This window comes from Centropristis striata, chromosome 20 (assembly GCF_030273125.1).
Source record: "Centropristis striata isolate RG_2023a ecotype Rhode Island chromosome 20, C.striata_1.0, whole genome shotgun sequence".
Lineage (NCBI taxonomy): Eukaryota > Metazoa > Chordata > Actinopteri > Perciformes > Serranidae > Centropristis > Centropristis striata.
This window is the reverse complement of record NC_081536.1, coordinates 4,514,552-4,531,422: the sequence shown is the minus strand read 5'-3', so window position 1 is coordinate 4,531,422 and position 16,871 is coordinate 4,514,552. Positions and strand designations below refer to the sequence as shown.

The 16,871-nt window shown below is 37.2% G+C and overlaps 2 protein-coding genes across 3 annotated transcripts in view; both read left to right on the top strand.

Moving 5' to 3' along the window:
• The window catches only part of ret (ret proto-oncogene receptor tyrosine kinase), a 31,255-nt gene extending 26,435 nt beyond the window's left edge, over positions 1 to 4,820 (top strand). Inside the window, exons 17-20 of the mRNA XM_059359869.1 lie at positions 38 to 175; positions 334 to 433; positions 2,794 to 2,941; positions 3,821 to 4,820. Of these exons, the coding sequence (XP_059215852.1) occupies positions 38 to 175; positions 334 to 433; positions 2,794 to 2,941; positions 3,821 to 3,981 (547 nt within the window). The 3' untranslated portion in view covers positions 3,982 to 4,820. The remainder of the gene's footprint in view (positions 1 to 37; positions 176 to 333; positions 434 to 2,793; positions 2,942 to 3,820) is intronic.
• A 2,320-nt stretch (positions 4,821 to 7,140) lies between these two features.
• Positions 7,141 to 15,660, top strand: csgalnact2 (chondroitin sulfate N-acetylgalactosaminyltransferase 2). Of its 2 annotated transcripts, none has more exons than XM_059323902.1 (8): positions 7,141 to 7,277; positions 9,483 to 10,318; positions 10,929 to 11,145; positions 11,293 to 11,394; positions 12,202 to 12,380; positions 12,465 to 12,559; positions 13,460 to 13,541; positions 14,041 to 15,660. In XM_059323902.1, exons 2-8 carry the CDS (start codon positions 9,667 to 9,669, stop codon positions 14,331 to 14,333), a joined length of 1,620 nt encoding a protein of 539 aa, XP_059179885.1. In that variant the 5' UTR covers positions 7,141 to 7,277; positions 9,483 to 9,666; the 3' UTR covers positions 14,334 to 15,660. The 2 variants fall into 2 exon arrangements, with proteins under 2 accessions (XP_059179885.1, XP_059179886.1); XM_059323903.1 differs by lacking the exon at positions 7,141 to 7,277 and adding an exon at positions 8,975 to 9,341.
• Positions 15,661 to 16,871: the final 1,211 nt, after the last annotated feature.

The following is a 16,871-nucleotide window of genomic DNA, read 5'->3' as shown; positions in this document are numbered from 1 at the left end:
CTGATATATACTTATGAGCTCCTGTGTTTTCTTCCAGCTGGTCCTTTGGTGTGCTGTTGTGGGAGATAGTGACACTGGGAGGAAATCCATACCCAGGCATCGCTCCTGAACGCCTCTTTAACCTGCTAAAGACCGGCTACAGGATGGAGAGACCAGAGAACTGCTCGGAGGAAATGTGAGCCCCACTCTGTTACTCTGCAGCATCTCCTCTTCTCTACTGAGAGCAATAACTCTCCCCTCCACCGCACTGACACAAGTCATGGAAAAAAAGACTGTTGGGAGGTTTAAATGATACTTATTCTCACCCACTGTGAAACTTTTTTTCCTCTGCAGGTATAACCTCATGCTTCGATGCTGGAAACAAGAACCAGACAAGAGGCAGACATTCTCAGACATCAGCAAAGAACTGGAAAAGATGATGGTGAAAAGTCGGGTATGGTGGAGCTATACGATACATTATAATAAGTTATTCATATTGTTCCGCAGGAGGGAAGCGAGTGGGAAGCTATTAATCAGCCCTTTTCCGTGCATTACTGGCGCAATTTTGACAAAACTTTGGTGATGCATCATTGAGATCTGGCAGTAAGAAGTTAGTAGAGTTTTATGCTTTCCATGCTTTTTAGATTTGCAGCCCCATAATGAGTAGTATATCATTTCTGGTGGACGTTGTGTACGGTTGGCTTGAGTCACATACACACAGTGGTGGAAACAGTATCAGATCTCTTACTTCAGTAAAAGTACTAATACCACCCTGTAAAATTACTTCACTACAAGTAAAAGTCCTTCATTCAAAACTTACTGAAGTAAAAGTACGAAAAGATCAGCATCAAAATGTACTTAAAGTATTAAAAGTAAAAGTAGAATTATTCGCTATGTAGAATGGACTCACTGAGATTGTCCAAATACATTATTATTATTATTATTATTATTATTATTATTATTATTATTATTTTATTTTATTTTATTTTATTTTTTTATATACTTTATTTTGAAGATTACAGTTATGCAAAACAGGACAACTCATTCCCACAGGCAAAGTAGTATAAATAATAAAGACAAACAAATAAATAATAATAGTGATAAAATAATTATTTAGGAAAATAAATAAAATACATAAATATAAATTATATATATATATATATATATATATATATATATATATATATATATATATATGTGTGTATATATATATATATAATTTATATTTATGTGTATATATATATATATATATATATATATATATATAATTTATATTTATGTATTTTATTAAGCTTTCATTTACTGTTGTCAAGATAGGGCTAATTTGACCCATTTAATATACTATTATGTGGTCTAGTTAATAAAACATATAAAAGTATCATGTTTTTATGTTAAATCTCAACCTGAAAAGTAACTAAAGCTGGTTTACAGCTAAATATAGTGGAGTAAAAAGTAAAATAGTGAAGTAGAAGCATAAATTTACATAAAATTTAAATAAGTAAAGTACAAGTACCTCAAAATTGTACCGAAGTACATTACTTTAGTAAATGTACTTAGTCACATACACACATGCTGTCCTGTGCTGCTTCACTGTATGACCCGTCACTCTTCCCAAAACGATTTAGATACCATAATTAGCGTTTGAAGAGCAATCCTAAAATGTGGCCTTGGGCGGCGTAATCACAGAGCATACCAGTCAGTCTCCTGCTGCTGAAGTGAGGCTAAATATAGAGCGTTTAAGGACACGGGAATGTAGACGTCCCAGAATGCAGCAGGCCACTTCTTCTTCCCTCTGTTATCAGAAAAAAGGAGGTCGTGTGCATGTCACTTGATGTAACGAGGAGAAATTATTATTTCCACGCGTTTAATTTCACGTCAGTGGACGTCACTGCACTGCATTTTCATCTCCAGACATTATTTGTTCATTATACAGTCTAATTTTAATAAATAGCTATTCCTAAATTATTATCTAATATTTAATATTTGCAGTAGTGACCGGGAATGCCATGAAATGTGTAATTATCCAGTGCTGCAGTATAATGCAAACTTTTTTGTACTTTTTTCCTGTAGTCTCAACTCTGCTCCACTCTTGTTTTGGCTGTAAGCAAATATTGAGTTTAGAGGGAAGGATTGTGTTTCAGTGTAATTTCAGCATGAAATTCAAGACCCTGTTTACTTTAGTGTTTATAACATTTTGTAAAACTTAAAGTTTTGAACAATGATATCATGGGTAGGCATCACTATTTGTTTAATACATACAGTCATGGAAAAAAATATTAGACCACCCTTTTTCTTCAATTTCTTTCTTTTCTTTCTCCTGCTACAACTAAAGGTACATATGCTTGGACAAATATAATGATAACAACAAAAAATAGCCCATAAAAGTTTAATTTAAGAACTGATATCTAGCAATTTTCCATGATTTTCTTGATAAGAACCAAAAGCGTTATCAACAGGCATTAAGATTAACAATAAATTGACAACTTTACTTTTTAATTGACAAGTTTACTTTAGTGTTTATAACATTTTGTAAAACTTAAAGTTTTGAACAATGATATCATGGGTAGGCATCACTTTGTTTAATACATACAGTCATGGAAAAAAATATTAGAACACCCCTTTTCTTCAATTTCTTGTTCATTTTAACTGCTGCTACAACTAAAGGTACATGTAACGAGGAGAAATTATTATTTGCACACGTTTAATTTCACGTCAGTGGACGTCACTGCTCTGCATTTAGCACGAGTGCACTTAACCTCTGTGAGCCGCCGCCTCAGTAATCAGCCTAATCACACCTTCATCTGCTCTTGTCAGGATTACCTGGACCTGGCGGCGTCCACGCCAGCCGACGCCCTGCTGTACGACGACGCCCTCTCTGAAGAGGACACACCACTAGTGGACTGTAATAACGCCCCTCTCCCTCGAACCCTCCCCTCCACATGGATTGAAAACAAGCTCTATGGTAGAATCTCCCATGCATTTACTAGATTTTAGAAACAGGACACACAACACAAGCTCTCTTTTTTGGCAAGTTGTGATTGGCTTTCTTTCCGTAGTCCAGTGTGCGTGACTGTGATCTAGGCATGCCTTTTTTGCTGATTAATGCTGACATATCTCCCATTTCATCGTAAATGAGAGGCTCAGTGAAAAAAAAGATCTTGTGTCTTGACTTTTGTTGTTTTACTTGGACCTGCTTCTAATGTACATGAATGCTGACCAAACATTTGTAAATATTGAATATACCCTTCATTTTTAATTTATACGGCACTGCTCATATTCATGCCTTTTTTGTCCGCATTTTTATTTCATTTTACTTCACTGTAGTTCATTCTCTCACTCACATCACATCTCCATTGTCATCATCACACCATTATTCGTTTGCATTGGAAGAAACAGTGTGTAACATTTGAAACAGGTCCTTGCTGAATCAATCACTCACTGTGTTTTTTAAAAATTCCAGATTGTCTTAAATTTCCTGACTTTATAATGTATATTTGCTGTTGATCTATATTGATTTCACAATGCTGAACAGAAAAACAGTAAGGCTTTTGAACGCAACTCTCATGTGACGTTATTAAAAAAGAAAAGTACTCAATCTGCATTTCTGAACAGTTAGAGGAAAGCAGCCATAGGTCAAATACAAAGAACTCGATAAATAATAAATGATTTGATCTTTCACCTTACGGGACGTATTCAAAGCCATACTTTTACACCTCTGAGAGTCAAATCAGGGTGTCTTGTTTCAGAGACAGCCACTAGAGAGTTCGATTTAAGAGCCTTACTGTCTGCACGCTGTTTATCTTTCACTGAGTGCAGAAAAATGATATGTTCTCGTTTTTAGGCATGTCATACCCGAACTGGCCCGAGAAGAGCCCGGTACCGCTCAACAGACATGATGCCACTAATCCAGTCTTTACAAGATATGCCAATGATAGTGTTTATGCAAACTGGATGGCTTTGCCTTCACCCGCTACTAAAGCTGTGGACAAGCTCGATAGCTAAAGACAAACCAACACTGTAGAAAAGATGACTAATTGGTAGATGTGTATATTTCTATAAGACTGTACATATACGATCTGATGCTAAAGTTGGTTCCCTTTTATTTCTGTTGCACGGGTATTTTCAACGTTTAAAACTGGGGTCTTTTTGCTGCAAAAAACGGCAGGATCAATGTAGACCACGCTTCATTCAGCTCTTCAGTATGTTAATTATTACCTCACGGGTCATGTTGGCCAAGTTGTATCACTGCATGACTATTGTACCAGATTGTATGCCAGTGTCAATGTCTTTTAAGTGCCTGTGCCGCTTCTACAATAGCCTCCAATTATTAATGTGCGACTGTGAAGATCTTGTTCCAGCCCAGGAATTAAAGGGGACGTCTTTACCATCACCTGCTGTAGACAGCTGGGATTGAGTGGACAAAAGCAAAATGCTGAACTTGTTCTAAAAGTGTAAAGTTTCTACTTTTAGAGGACTGACTGTGCTCCTTGGAAATGTCAAAGACCCATTTTGTGTTTCTCCCACAAGATGTTTCGAAGCTGTTCTTGCCAAAGAAAAGTAACACAGACATGATCAGTGAACAGTTTTCTTGCTTTTGTTCTTGTTTTTGTTGTCTTTTTTTTTACATGAAAAATATCAACTAGTGAGTGCTACTCCAGTGTAAGGACATGAGACTTAATGTAGATTGTGAACATGTCCCGTGTCAGACTACAGTTCACTTTTTGATTCACTGTAATGGCAAATCTTTGTGGAAAAAGTATGATTATGTAAACTGATGCGTGTTATCATTATGTTGTTATTATTTGATTACGTTTCAATTAATAATAAACGTTTAAAATGTGCTATTCAAGGCTATTTACCTCATGTCTCTGAAAACAGATGGTAAGTTTATGTTTTTTTTTTATTTTTAAATGCAACTTATTTTTTGTTAGTTCACATAAATTACTATTTGTTCAACACCACAATATAAAGTTCAGTCTCAGTTCATCTCCAGACATTATTTGTTCATTATTCAGTCTAATTTTAATAAATAGCTATTCCTAAATTAGTATCTAATATTTAATATTTGCAGTAGTGACCGGGAACGCCATGAAATGTGTAATTATCTACTGCTGCAGTATAATGCAAACTTTTTTGTACTTTTTTCCTGTAGTCTCAACTCTGCTCCACTCTTGTTTTGGGTGTAAGCAAATATTGAGTTTAGAGGAAAGGATTGTGTTTCAGTGTAATTTCAGCATGAAATTCAAGACCCTGTTTACTTTAGTGTTTATAATATTTTGTAAAACTTAACGTTTTGAACAATGATATCATGGGTAAGCATCACTATTTGTATAATACATACAGTCATGAAAAAAAATATTAGACCACCCTTTTTCTTAAATTTCTTGTTCATTTTAATGCCTGCTACAACTAAAGGTACATCTGAAATCTGAAAACCATGGAAAATGGCTAGATATCAGCTCTTAAATTAAGCTCTTATGCGCTGTTTTTTGTTGTTATTATTTTTCCAAATATCTAAATGTACCTTTAGTTGTACCAGGCATTAAAATAAACAAGAAATTGAAGAAAACAACGGTCGTCTAATCATTTTTTCCATGACTTTAAAACACAACCAGGATTTTAGAAATACTGAGCTTCTGGCCTTAATCCATTACATTTTTTATTTGTATTTATTCATTTACATTCATATGTATTCTGTTTCAGGAGTGTGTTTCAGGACTAACACTAACCCACCAGCCTGAACCATGAGCTAACAAAAATAGACCTACAGTCATGAAAAAAAATTATTAGACCATTGTTTTCTTCAATTTCTTGTTCATTTTAATGCCTGCTACAACTAAAGGTACATCTGTTTGGACAAATATAATGATAACAACAAAAAATAGCTCATAAGAGTTTAATTTAAGAGATGATATCTAGCAATTTTCCATGATTTTCTTGATAAGAACCAAAAGCGTTATCAACAGGCATTAAAATTAACAATAAATTGACGAAAACAAGGGTGGTCTATTAATTTTTCCCATGACTAGGTTCTATGATTAAGGATTCTTAGGTTAAAACATACAACATGAAATACTATACATGTCACCCTTTATCTATTCTGTTATCAAGGTTTTGTCAATTTAATTTGATGGATCGGGTAAAATTTCACAGTTCTGGATTATCTGGTTCATTTGTGACTAAAAACACAATACAGAATCTGTCAGAAAAGAAAGTGAATATAAAGAGAGTATTGATTCATTTAAATAGCTCTGTGATGGGACACTGGTGACCTGTACATGATGTCCACATAATGTGTCCCAGGATAGGCTCCAGACACCTGCCACCCTTAATGGGAATTAATGAAGGAAATGAATAAATAACTAAAAATAGAAGCCTCATGGGAACATTTCCTGGTTTACTTCTAGTGATAACAGATCCATGTTTGAACATTAAACAAGTGATCTGTCTCCAGTAACAGCCCACTTCAGAGATAATTCAATTCAGAGTTGTCAGCTAATCAATCATCACAGATAAGAGGCATTTTTTATCACTTAGTGCAGAGAAATACAAAACAGGACAGACGCTAAATAATAATAATAATAATAATAATAATAATAATAAAGTACAGTCATGGAAAAAAATATTAGATCACCCTTTTTTTCAATTTCTTGTTAATTTTAATGCCTTGTACAACTACTGGTACAACTGTAACTACCGGTACATTTGTTTGGACAAATATAATGATAACAACAAAAATAGCTCATAAGAGTTTAATTTAAGAGCTGATATCTAGCCATTTTCTAGTCATTTTCCATGGTTTTCTTGATAATAATTTTGGTTATTATCAAGAAAACCATGGTAAATGTCTAGATATCAGCTCTTAAATTAAACTCTTGTGAGCTATTTTTGTTATTATCATTATATTTGTCCAAACAAATGTACATTTAGTTGTACAAGACATTAAAATTAACAATAAACTGAAGAATATTTTGTTCATGTTCACTGAGCATGCTTTAATTAAAAATATGGCATAAAAAGATAATTCACTCGCGTTCTAAAATAACAATAGTTATTAATAATGGGGAGGTTTTCTGCTAATAAAAGGGTTATTATTATGAACAAGGAGCTTCAGCGTGTTTGATGACGTCACATGTTAGCACAGCTCCCATTGGTTAGTTCTTGACCGGAAGTAGACTCCGACCCACTCTTTTCTCTTTGCTCCGTGGCATTTTGCAACACAGACTCCCTGCTGCTGCTGGTTTTATACTAAACCCACAGCTGTAGGCGCAGGCAGGGATGGAAAAAGGCGGAATAAGGTGAGTAGTTGGTTTTACACTTTTATAACTGCCCAGCCGACTCTCTAACGGTTATAAAATAACGCGAAAGCGCAGCGAAGCTCTCACCGTCGCTAAGCTAGCTACAGAACGGCGTCAATATCCGGTTTCGACTTTTCAAAATAAGTGTTCAAGAAAATGCATGTGTAACAATTTCCAGGGTGACATAACGTACTGAAATCTGGACAAACACTTTAATCGAGTCCACTTCATCTTAAAAAAAGATACATGTGAGTACAGCACATTTGTTGCCATCTCCAAAATATGTGCATTAAATGCCAAACTTCAATTAAAAGTAAATTAACTGTAAAGCTCCAAGACAGCAGGCCAGGAAGAGTTTTCTTTCCAAATAAAACACAAGGGTAACCAAATCAGATCATTTTAATGACGTGTTGAGAAATATATGGTATGTCATTATTGTAAACAACCCACTTTTGCCTACTTAAGTAGTATCTTTAGCAACCATTAAGTCACTTACCTAGAATTTACAAGTCCCTGTTGATGTATTAATATGTTGTCTTTATGAGTTTACTGCCACCAAGACAACAATTTAGACATGAGATGTCCTCGTACTCAGACCACGATACAAATGTGAAACTTGTACTTTGTGTTCTTGCCAGTCCCGTGTGGCATTTATCCTTATCCTCGTCCTTGGCAGCTACAAAGAACACATGGCTAAGATAAATTAAAGACTAACTCACTGCAAGTGAAGCACTGAAGTAATGACTAGCATTAGTTTCATGTGTTTTTATTTGCATGCAAAGGTGTTAGTATGTTGAGCGAGCAGATGTCACAACTGATAGGTTTAACTTTAAAAGTGACAAAACCGCAGGAACTGACATTACAGAGCAGAAATCCCCTTAAGTAGTGCAGTATGAACATATAAACAAAGGCTTCTTTGTTTTTCTCATTATTGAATTCTACTGAACTTTACACTCTGTTTTTCAGCTTTGTGTCTGTCTCTGTTTTCCTGGCCGTATTCAAACATCTTGCAAAATATGACTTTCCTTTTGGATCCTGAATGGGCTCTTATATTCTGCCCAACAAGCATTTTTCAGAGTACAGTTTGTCTGTTATTGGTTCCTGTTTTTTTTTCCCGCACTTGTTAAAACCTTAAGACTTACTCATCAGAAGGGCGTCTGTGAATATTTCCTGTAATCAGTTGTGATCTTCAAAATGTCTAAAGTCATGTTTCATAGTAAGGGTTTACTTTTACTCTTTGGCAAACATTCACCTCCTAGATTTCTGTTCATTGTGGCATTAAACTCTCATTTTCAAGAGAAACAAAAGTAAAACCGAAGTGTTTTGAGGAAGAGAAAAAAAGGTTTTCCATCAAGCAACAAAAATATATTTTCTTACTGCTGTATTGGGTTTTGTTTTTTAAACATTTGGTTTCCAGCTCTGGCACTTTGGACTTAGATTCCTGCTGGTTTTCATTATAGCCGTCTTGGGCCTGATTTACACCTGTGGGGCCAGGTGAGGACTGTGTGTGTCTGGATAGAAAAACAGCATTACTTTGTTGGCAAAGGGCTGGAGCTGTAGGTTTCATTGTGTGACCTTCAAGAAACAATAGTGTGTGGAATGTGGCGTTGTAAAGGCTCCACAAGGCTGAATACTGTCTGTCCATGTATGGGATCTGTTATAATATAAGTCACACAATAATCAGGAAGAACATTTGAATAATATAGTTTAAAAAATGTATTTAGTTTCCCCATGTTCAGTCCTTTCAATCCACAAGATGCCTCCCTTTAAACAGTTAATTACAAAGCTGTGGACGGTGTTGTGCTTTTATTTTGAAAAGGAAGCAGGAAGTCAAGCTCGTAGCTTGCTGCGAGCTTAACCACCAGTTTTCCTCTGCTGTTGTTTAGCTGAGAGCTCGTCGCCGTGTGCTAGCGCTCCAGGTGAAGCTAAATCCTCCTGCCCTGTTTCTTCAGGTGGAAATGAAATCTTTAAAATGTCAAATCTTCATAGAAGTTGGACACGTGTTGAAGACGTTGTTACAGAAAAATGTTTTATTCATTGACTGAATGGAATTCTTACTGGCAGGTTGGTGAATTACTAAGGCTGCTTGAATGGTAACACAGTGTGTATTATCAAGTGTCATTATCAGATTATCTCACGATAATCCCCAATGTTTAAATCTGAGCCAGTAAAACTATTGTTGTCTTATTGTGGATTTCTATTTAGGTGATCATCGCATGGATCTACACAGGACAAATGTATGAAGACACTTACAGGTTGGAGCCAAGGAAAATGACATAAAGGCCCTCTCAGAGCTCTAAGATGATGTGCAGAAGCACATTGTAAGTGATGTGATCAGAGGGCAGAAAGGGAATGCAGACTAGTCAGCTATAGCTTGTATGCGAGCGTGATGCCCAGGCGGGGGTTGACGCTCCAGGGCCGGGTCCGCTGGCTCTTCCTGAGCCTCTTCCTGCTGCTGGTGCTGCTGCTGTTCGCGTACCTGCTGGAGTGCACCCCTCCAGCAGACGTCAGCCTGGCCCTGCCCGGCATAGCAGGGGAGACCTACGGGAAGGAGTACTACCAGGCCCTGCTGCAGGAACAGGAGGAGCGCCACCTGAACCGCGCCGCCAGCCTCAAGCGCCAGATCGCCCAGCTCAAGCAGGAGCTGCAGGAAATGGGCGAGAAGCTGAAGCTGCTGCAGGACAAGAAGGAGCTCCCGGGGGTGCAGGGCCTGGCCGAGACTAAAGACCAGGAGCCGGGAGATCTGCTGGAGTACCTGCACTCCCAGATCGACAAGGCTGAGGTCAACACGGGGGCTCGTCTCCCCAGCGAGTACGCCCTGGTGCCCTTTGAGAGTTTCACCTCGTCCAAGGTGTACCAGCTGGAGATGGGGCTGACGCGGCACCCCGAGGAGAAGCCTGTCCGCAAAGACCGCAGGGACGAGCTGGTGGAGGTCATAGAGGCGGCGCTGGACATCATCAACAACCCCGATGAGGAGGACGGCGTGGAGGAAGACATGCCAATGCAGAGACAAACCTACATAGAGAGTCACTTTACTGAAGGTAAGATCTGTCTACCAGACTGCAGACTAATGAACCATCACTGTCACTGGTGTGTTTTCTCGAACCTGGTCTCACAGAAATCCGTGAAATAGCCACGGATTTCGCTTAACTCAAAATCCGTGGAATAGCCACGGAATCGCTCAAATTTCCGTGAAACTGACACGGATTTCGCTACAATGCAAGTTAATGACAGTCATATCCCGTGGCTATCCCATTGATATTTGTTCCTATTGGTTTGTTCCAAGTCACGTGACTTTCAAGGTTCCGGCGGTCAGAACAAAAACAGTTCTCTCATTTTTAGTGAAAAAAATCATATTTTGACTTAGTTTCTGCATAAAAATGGATTTTGATCACATTTCCAGCGAGAAATATATGTTTTATTTTCTAAATATTCACTCAGTGAATGTACATAATCACTTTGTATGTTGGAATAGCCACGGGATATGACTGTCATTAACTTGCATTATAGCGAAATCCGTGTCAGTTTCACGGAAATTTGAGCGATTCCGTGGCTATTCCACGGATTTTGAGTTAAGCGAAATCCGTGGCTATTTCACGGATTTCTGTGAGATCATGTTGGTTTTCTCACTGCTGTTTTCATATTTCACAGGACTGTACAGGACCGAGCGGGACAAAGGGACGCTTTACGAGCTCTTCTTCGCCAAAGAAGAATCCAGCAGCTTCCGCCATGTCACGCTCTTCAGACCCTTCGGTCCTTTGATGAAAGTCAGGAGCACATCTGTAGAAACATCTGGACTGATCATTAACATCATTGTGCCGCTGGCGGGCCGAGTAGAAACATTCTCACAGTTCTTACACAACTTCAGGTGAGAATGAAACTGTGTGTCTGTTAGACGTGACCCAGCATGCTCGCTTCAAATGTGCATCCAGGTGACGCAATGCCCTCAGGTGTTGTCATTGTTCCACAATAAAAACCTCAGCGTTCATGTTGTTAATTCCCAATATGTTTTCAGGGAGGTGTGCATACAACAGGACAGACGAGTCCATCTCACGGTGGTTTATTTTGGGCAGGAAGGTCTACAGGATGTGAAGTCATCTCTGGAAAAAACATCAAGGTCTGTCCTTTCACTGACAAAGCGCTTTTGATATGCCTGTGCCAGTTCAAAATCAAATAGTCTTTATTGTCATTATATAGTTCACTATACAACGAAATTGAAAGTGCCACTGCATAAGGTGCATAGTTATGACAATCATAACACAAAACAACATGAGTAAAAACATTTAAAAAATACAGAGCTAAACAAGGACAAAAACAAGAAGAAGGACATGTGATGTAATAAATAAGAATAAAAATAAATAAATGGCCAGTAATTGTTTTTAGTATACTGATTTGGTGGTCAAACTCTAGGCACAACATATACAAATTGTTATAGCTATTTTGTTTGTTTCTCTAAGCATTCTGTATATCTCCTCTAAATGTCCCTTTTTATTTTATTTATTTATTTAGTATTATTATTATTATTTGTTTGGTTTTATGTGTATGTATATGTATGTATGTATATATGTATATTTTTACTTTTATTTTTCGTTTTTTTTATTATTGTTTATTTGGCTACTGTTCACCCCTCCTGTTTTTCTTTGAGGGGGAGGGAGTTGTATTTTCTCATTATCATTACTATTTATTGTTTTTTGCTTATTTTATGTGAATGTAACTCTCTGGTTCGGGGGGCGGGGGGTTGTTCTAAAAGGGGGAAAAATGGGTGAATTGTACCTTTTTCTGATTGAATATGTATTATGTCCTGACAACCCAATAAAGATATATATGAAAAAATAAATAAATAAATAAATAAATGGCTACTTAAAAAACTTTGTGGTAGTAATGTGCTGTGGGAATTAAAATCTACTACATTTGTTGTTTTCAGGGAGGAGAGCTTCTCCAATTACACTCTGATCCCGGTGGACGAGGAGTTCTCTCGAGGTCGGGGTCTGGATATCGGAGCCCACGCCTGGAAGAAAGGCGACGTCTTGATGTTTTTTTGTGACGTTGACATCCATTTCACACTCGAGTTCCTTAACACGTGTCGTCTCCACGCTGCCCCAAGTAGGTTTTTACATATTATTGCTCATATTTAAAACCTTTTTGTGCTTTTGCTACTCTAAGTTGCACTTTTTGTTTGTTTTGTAGATAAAAAAGTGTTTTATCCAGTGGTGTTCAGTCTGTACAATCCCGCCATAGTCTATGGAAATTTGGAGCTGGCTCCACCCACTGAACTCCAACTGGTAAGGACTTAAAATCTCAAATTTCTGTCTTGTAGAAATATGATTTAAATCTGTTTTGTTTAAAGATCCCTGCTGCACATGTTTTAAGTTATAAAAAGAGGCTATCTGGAATGATAATTTGCTTCTGATATGGATCTCCCACAAAAACAGTTTAACTACCTGCATCGACTTGTTTTCCCACATATATGTAAATATAGTTAAAAGTTTAACTACACAGGAGCTCTCCTTGCTCACTGAACAATCAATTCTCACTATATATGCACTGGAGGTTTAACCTTTATGCCTCACTTTCAGAAAGCTGCTGTAATAAAATAAAAAAACATATTTTTTCAGCCTGGGATATTTAACCCTCTTGTTATGTTGCGAGTCAAATCGACACATTTCAAAGTTTAAAAATCTAAAAAAAATAGTTGAAAGTATTTTTTCATAAAAAGAAAAAATTTAAAATAATTGTAAAAAAAATCAACATCATGTAAAACCATTGTATTTTATATCTAGGTTTTTCCAATGTTCATAAAAAAAGATTAACATGCATTTTTTAAATGAAAAACAGGTGAATTACCCTCACTGAACCATGATTTGTGAGATAAAGAACACCATTACACTAAATATTGATTGGTATGGTTAGTAAAAGAGTAAATGCTGAAATATAAACAATGTTTATTGGGATCTTTTTTCAGTTTCTTACACTTTTGGATAATCAAACACGCCCCGGGTCAATTTGACCCACAAACATTATTGCTGTTCCAGAAAACAAACATAACAGGAGATTCATCACCAACATTTATTACTGAGGTGCAAACATCCAAATGAAGTGAACAATATGCAAGGCACATTTTTGAGTGAAAAAGGAGATCTGTGTGTGTTGTAAATAAGAATCTTTTTTTTTTTTTCAAATAGATTCACAAAAAAGACGCTGGATTCTGGAGAGATTTTGGTTTCGGAATGACGTGTCAGTATCGCTCAGATTTCCTAAATATCGGTAAGCACTGGTCACTTCATATATATTTTTTACATTACATTACATTACATGTCATTTAGCAGACGCTTTTGTCCAAAGCGACTTACAATAAGTGCATTCAACCTGATGGTACTAGACATAGACCACAGGAATCAAGTAAGTACAGAACTTTAAGAGCTAACTGTCATTGCTAAGGAGTGCTATATGTTAACCCATTGAAGCCTGGAAAGCGTTTACGTCGTTTTGTAGTATTTTGTATAAGGTCTCAAATACTTTTTGAATTTCATTTCTATCTGCTACAGAGGCTGAAAAATCTATTATTTAGTAGAAGAGTTCACACTTTTTTTTCCAGAATTTCCAGAAAATTAGAGGCTTATTTTAAAATCGCCCAGCGGTTTTTCAGGCCTCGATGGGTTAAAGAAGAAAAGAAGAGAAAAGAATAAGAGTTTTTTTTTTTGCTCATTTTGCTCATAAACAGCTGACAACGCTAACCAACAACTTGTGGGTTTAATTCCTGCAGGTGGGTTCGACCTGGAGGTGAAAGGCTGGGGCGTGGAGGACGTCCACCTGTACAGGAAGTATCTCCGGAGCGACCTGATCGTGATCCGGACGCCGGTGTCCAGCCTCTTCCACCTGTGGCACGAGAAGCAGTGTGCGGACGAGCTGACGCCGGAGCAGTACCGCATGTGCATCCAGTCCAAAGCAATGAACGAGGCGTCCCACTCTCACCTGGGCATGCTGGTTTTCCGCGACGAGATCGAGACTCACCTACGCAAGCAGGCCTTCAAGACTCAGAGCAAAACGGAGGAGTGAGATAGCCTCGAACACACACACACACACACACACACACACGTCATCATTCCAACGTCGAGACTGAGGTGCTGACATTGTTATCGCACTACAGCAAAGACATGTTTACATGGATCCTTCTGCATTTCACCGCACAGCTGTAGACAAATGAATGTACAAAAACGAGCATTGATCAATGTGAAACTTCACAACATGGTACAACAGCACTAACAAACAGATAAACAAGCAAATTCAGTCATATTTAACCTGCTGAAGGGGAACTAACAAGTGGTGAATCCTTTGGATTTAGGTTGACATTGTATTTTACATTATAACATCAATTCAATAAGCATGCCGTTATAATCCTGGGAAACATAACTTCTCATTATACCTGCTTCAAAGCAACCAGCTTATTCACCGTTTCTTCTGCTTAAAGGGAAACCTCAGTGTTTTTCAACCTGCACCAGATTTTCCCAGGTTTTTGTGTGTAAGTGAATAATGGGGGCGACACTTTTTGAAATTGGTCCAGGATTAAGTGAGTGCTGCAGCAACCGACCAATACATGCGTCAATGTACGTCCATTAAAAGTGCTTGTTTCAGGGGTTTTTTTGGTGTCTGAAAAGATGATCGAAAGTTGGAGAAGTCTCTTTCTAAAATCAGTAAACAGTAAAGTAAAGTAAACAGTGGACACATGAGTGAGAGTTAAAGGGAAGAGTTTGTCATGTCGGAGTACAGAAAGAGAAGCTTAGTTTTATAAAAAGAGCGAATACTAATCAATGCGTTCTGGGAATCAAGAACCAGTTTCAGTTGAGAACTGATCCAAATTGCAATCTGAATTGTACACCTCTGAGCTTATGAATTTGTTTTTCAGACAGTTGCATATTTCTTAGTTTCTCTTACTTGACTAAGAACCTAAATGTAAAAAAAAATCTGTCAGTAATCTCTCATTTCATCAACATAGAAATAAAAACAGATAATAAATCTGATTCTCAATAAAATAAAGGTTTTTATGTATAATGGTATTAGCAGGATAATAGCAAAAAACAATCACTTAATAAGTCAGTAGTGAATTCAAAATATCAACAGATTTATGACTGAATATAAAATATTTTAATAGGTTAAAATACTGTGTGGAGTTTGCATGTTCTCCCCGTGTCATCGTGGGTTCTCCCCGGGTTCTCCAGCTTCCTCCCACAGTCCAAAAACATGCACTTAGGTTTAATTGGTGATTCTAAATTGCCCGTAGGAGTGAATGAGAGCCTGAATGGTTGTCTGTCTCTACAGTCAGGAAAAAAATATTAGACCACCTTTTTTTTTTCAATTTCTTGTTCATTTTAATGCCTGGTACCACTTAAGGTACATTTGTTTGGACAAACATAATGATAACAACAAAAATAGCTCATAAAAGTTTAATTTAAGAGCTGATATCTAGCCATTTCCCATGGTTTCCTTGATAATGATTTTGGTTATTATCAAGAAAACTATGGAAAATGTCTAGATATCAGCTCTTAAATTAAACTCTTATGAGCTATTGTTATATTTGTCCAAACAAATGCACCTTTAGTTGTCCCCACGACTTGAGTGCGGATAAGAAAATGAATGAATAATTGCCTCAGAACATTACATTACTGCCTGTTTTGTGACCATCAGCTGTAGTATTTGTGCTCAATACTGCTCAGATTTCATAAAGTTGTCCCGATTAGACACTTTAGACACAAAATCATGGGAAAAAGTATCACCCAGGTTAAAAAACACTTCCCTTGAACTACCTTTCACTGCTGAATGTGACCTCCGCCAGTAGATTTCAGGTGATTTTTGCATCCCAAAAAAAAAAAAATCAAACAGGACCGAATACAAGCAGCTGTAAATGTGTAGAGTGGCTTTTTAACAGAGAGAAAGAAGCTATAAAAGGACGACAGCTAACGACTAATATAAGTATTTATTTAGTGTTAACAAAAGGAAAAATAAGAAGTTGCACTTTGTTAAAAACAGAAGTTTAAAAAATGCAAGTTGAGCCCATAAGAACCGGTACATTTCTGCTGACTCCCAGCTGTCTGCAATCTGAGGATGAAAATTACAATCTTTGCTTTTTACAATATATTGGCGATGTGTATGGAGTTGTTCTGTTAGTATTATATTTATAGATCGTTTCAGACTGGTATTGTGGTAAAAAAAAAAGGGAATTTGTTGTGTTTTTACGTGACAGTCAGTCACTATCTTCCTTTGCTTCCTGAGTGATCAGTTAACAGAGAAGCATGCTGATTAAATAGTTAAAGAGCCCGGAACAAAGATGTTCTTATAGCATGCAGCGCTATGATATCAGGTCTATGTGGACCAGTATTACTGTCTAAATAACATTATTAATACGATTTATGCCCAGTGAGAATGACTCGCATCATGATTCCTAATACTGGACTGAGTTTGAATGTTACGGCCACTCCTGTAAATACTTTCTAATGTTTCTTTTGTTTCATACTTGTTGAATACTTTGTCGTACGTGCCTACATGCTTAAGGTGACATGAAATGTTATTCCATCTCATAATGAGAGCTGAACTGTTTAA

What these genes read in the sequence shown, in the direction of transcription:
- csgalnact2 (XM_059323902.1), top strand. Translation starts at nt 9,667, where the DNA reads ATGCCCAGGCGGGGGTTGACGCTCCAGGGCCGGGTCCGCTGGCTCTTC. An exon ending in AGAGAGTCACTTTACTGAAG is followed by an intron (nt 10,319 to 10,928) that starts GTAAGATCTGTC and finishes CATATTTCACAG; the next exon opens with GACTGTACAGGACCGAGCGG. An exon ending in CACCCACTGAACTCCAACTG is followed by an intron (nt 12,560 to 13,459) that starts GTAAGGACTTAA and finishes TTTTTCAAATAG; the next exon opens with ATTCACAAAAAAGACGCTGG.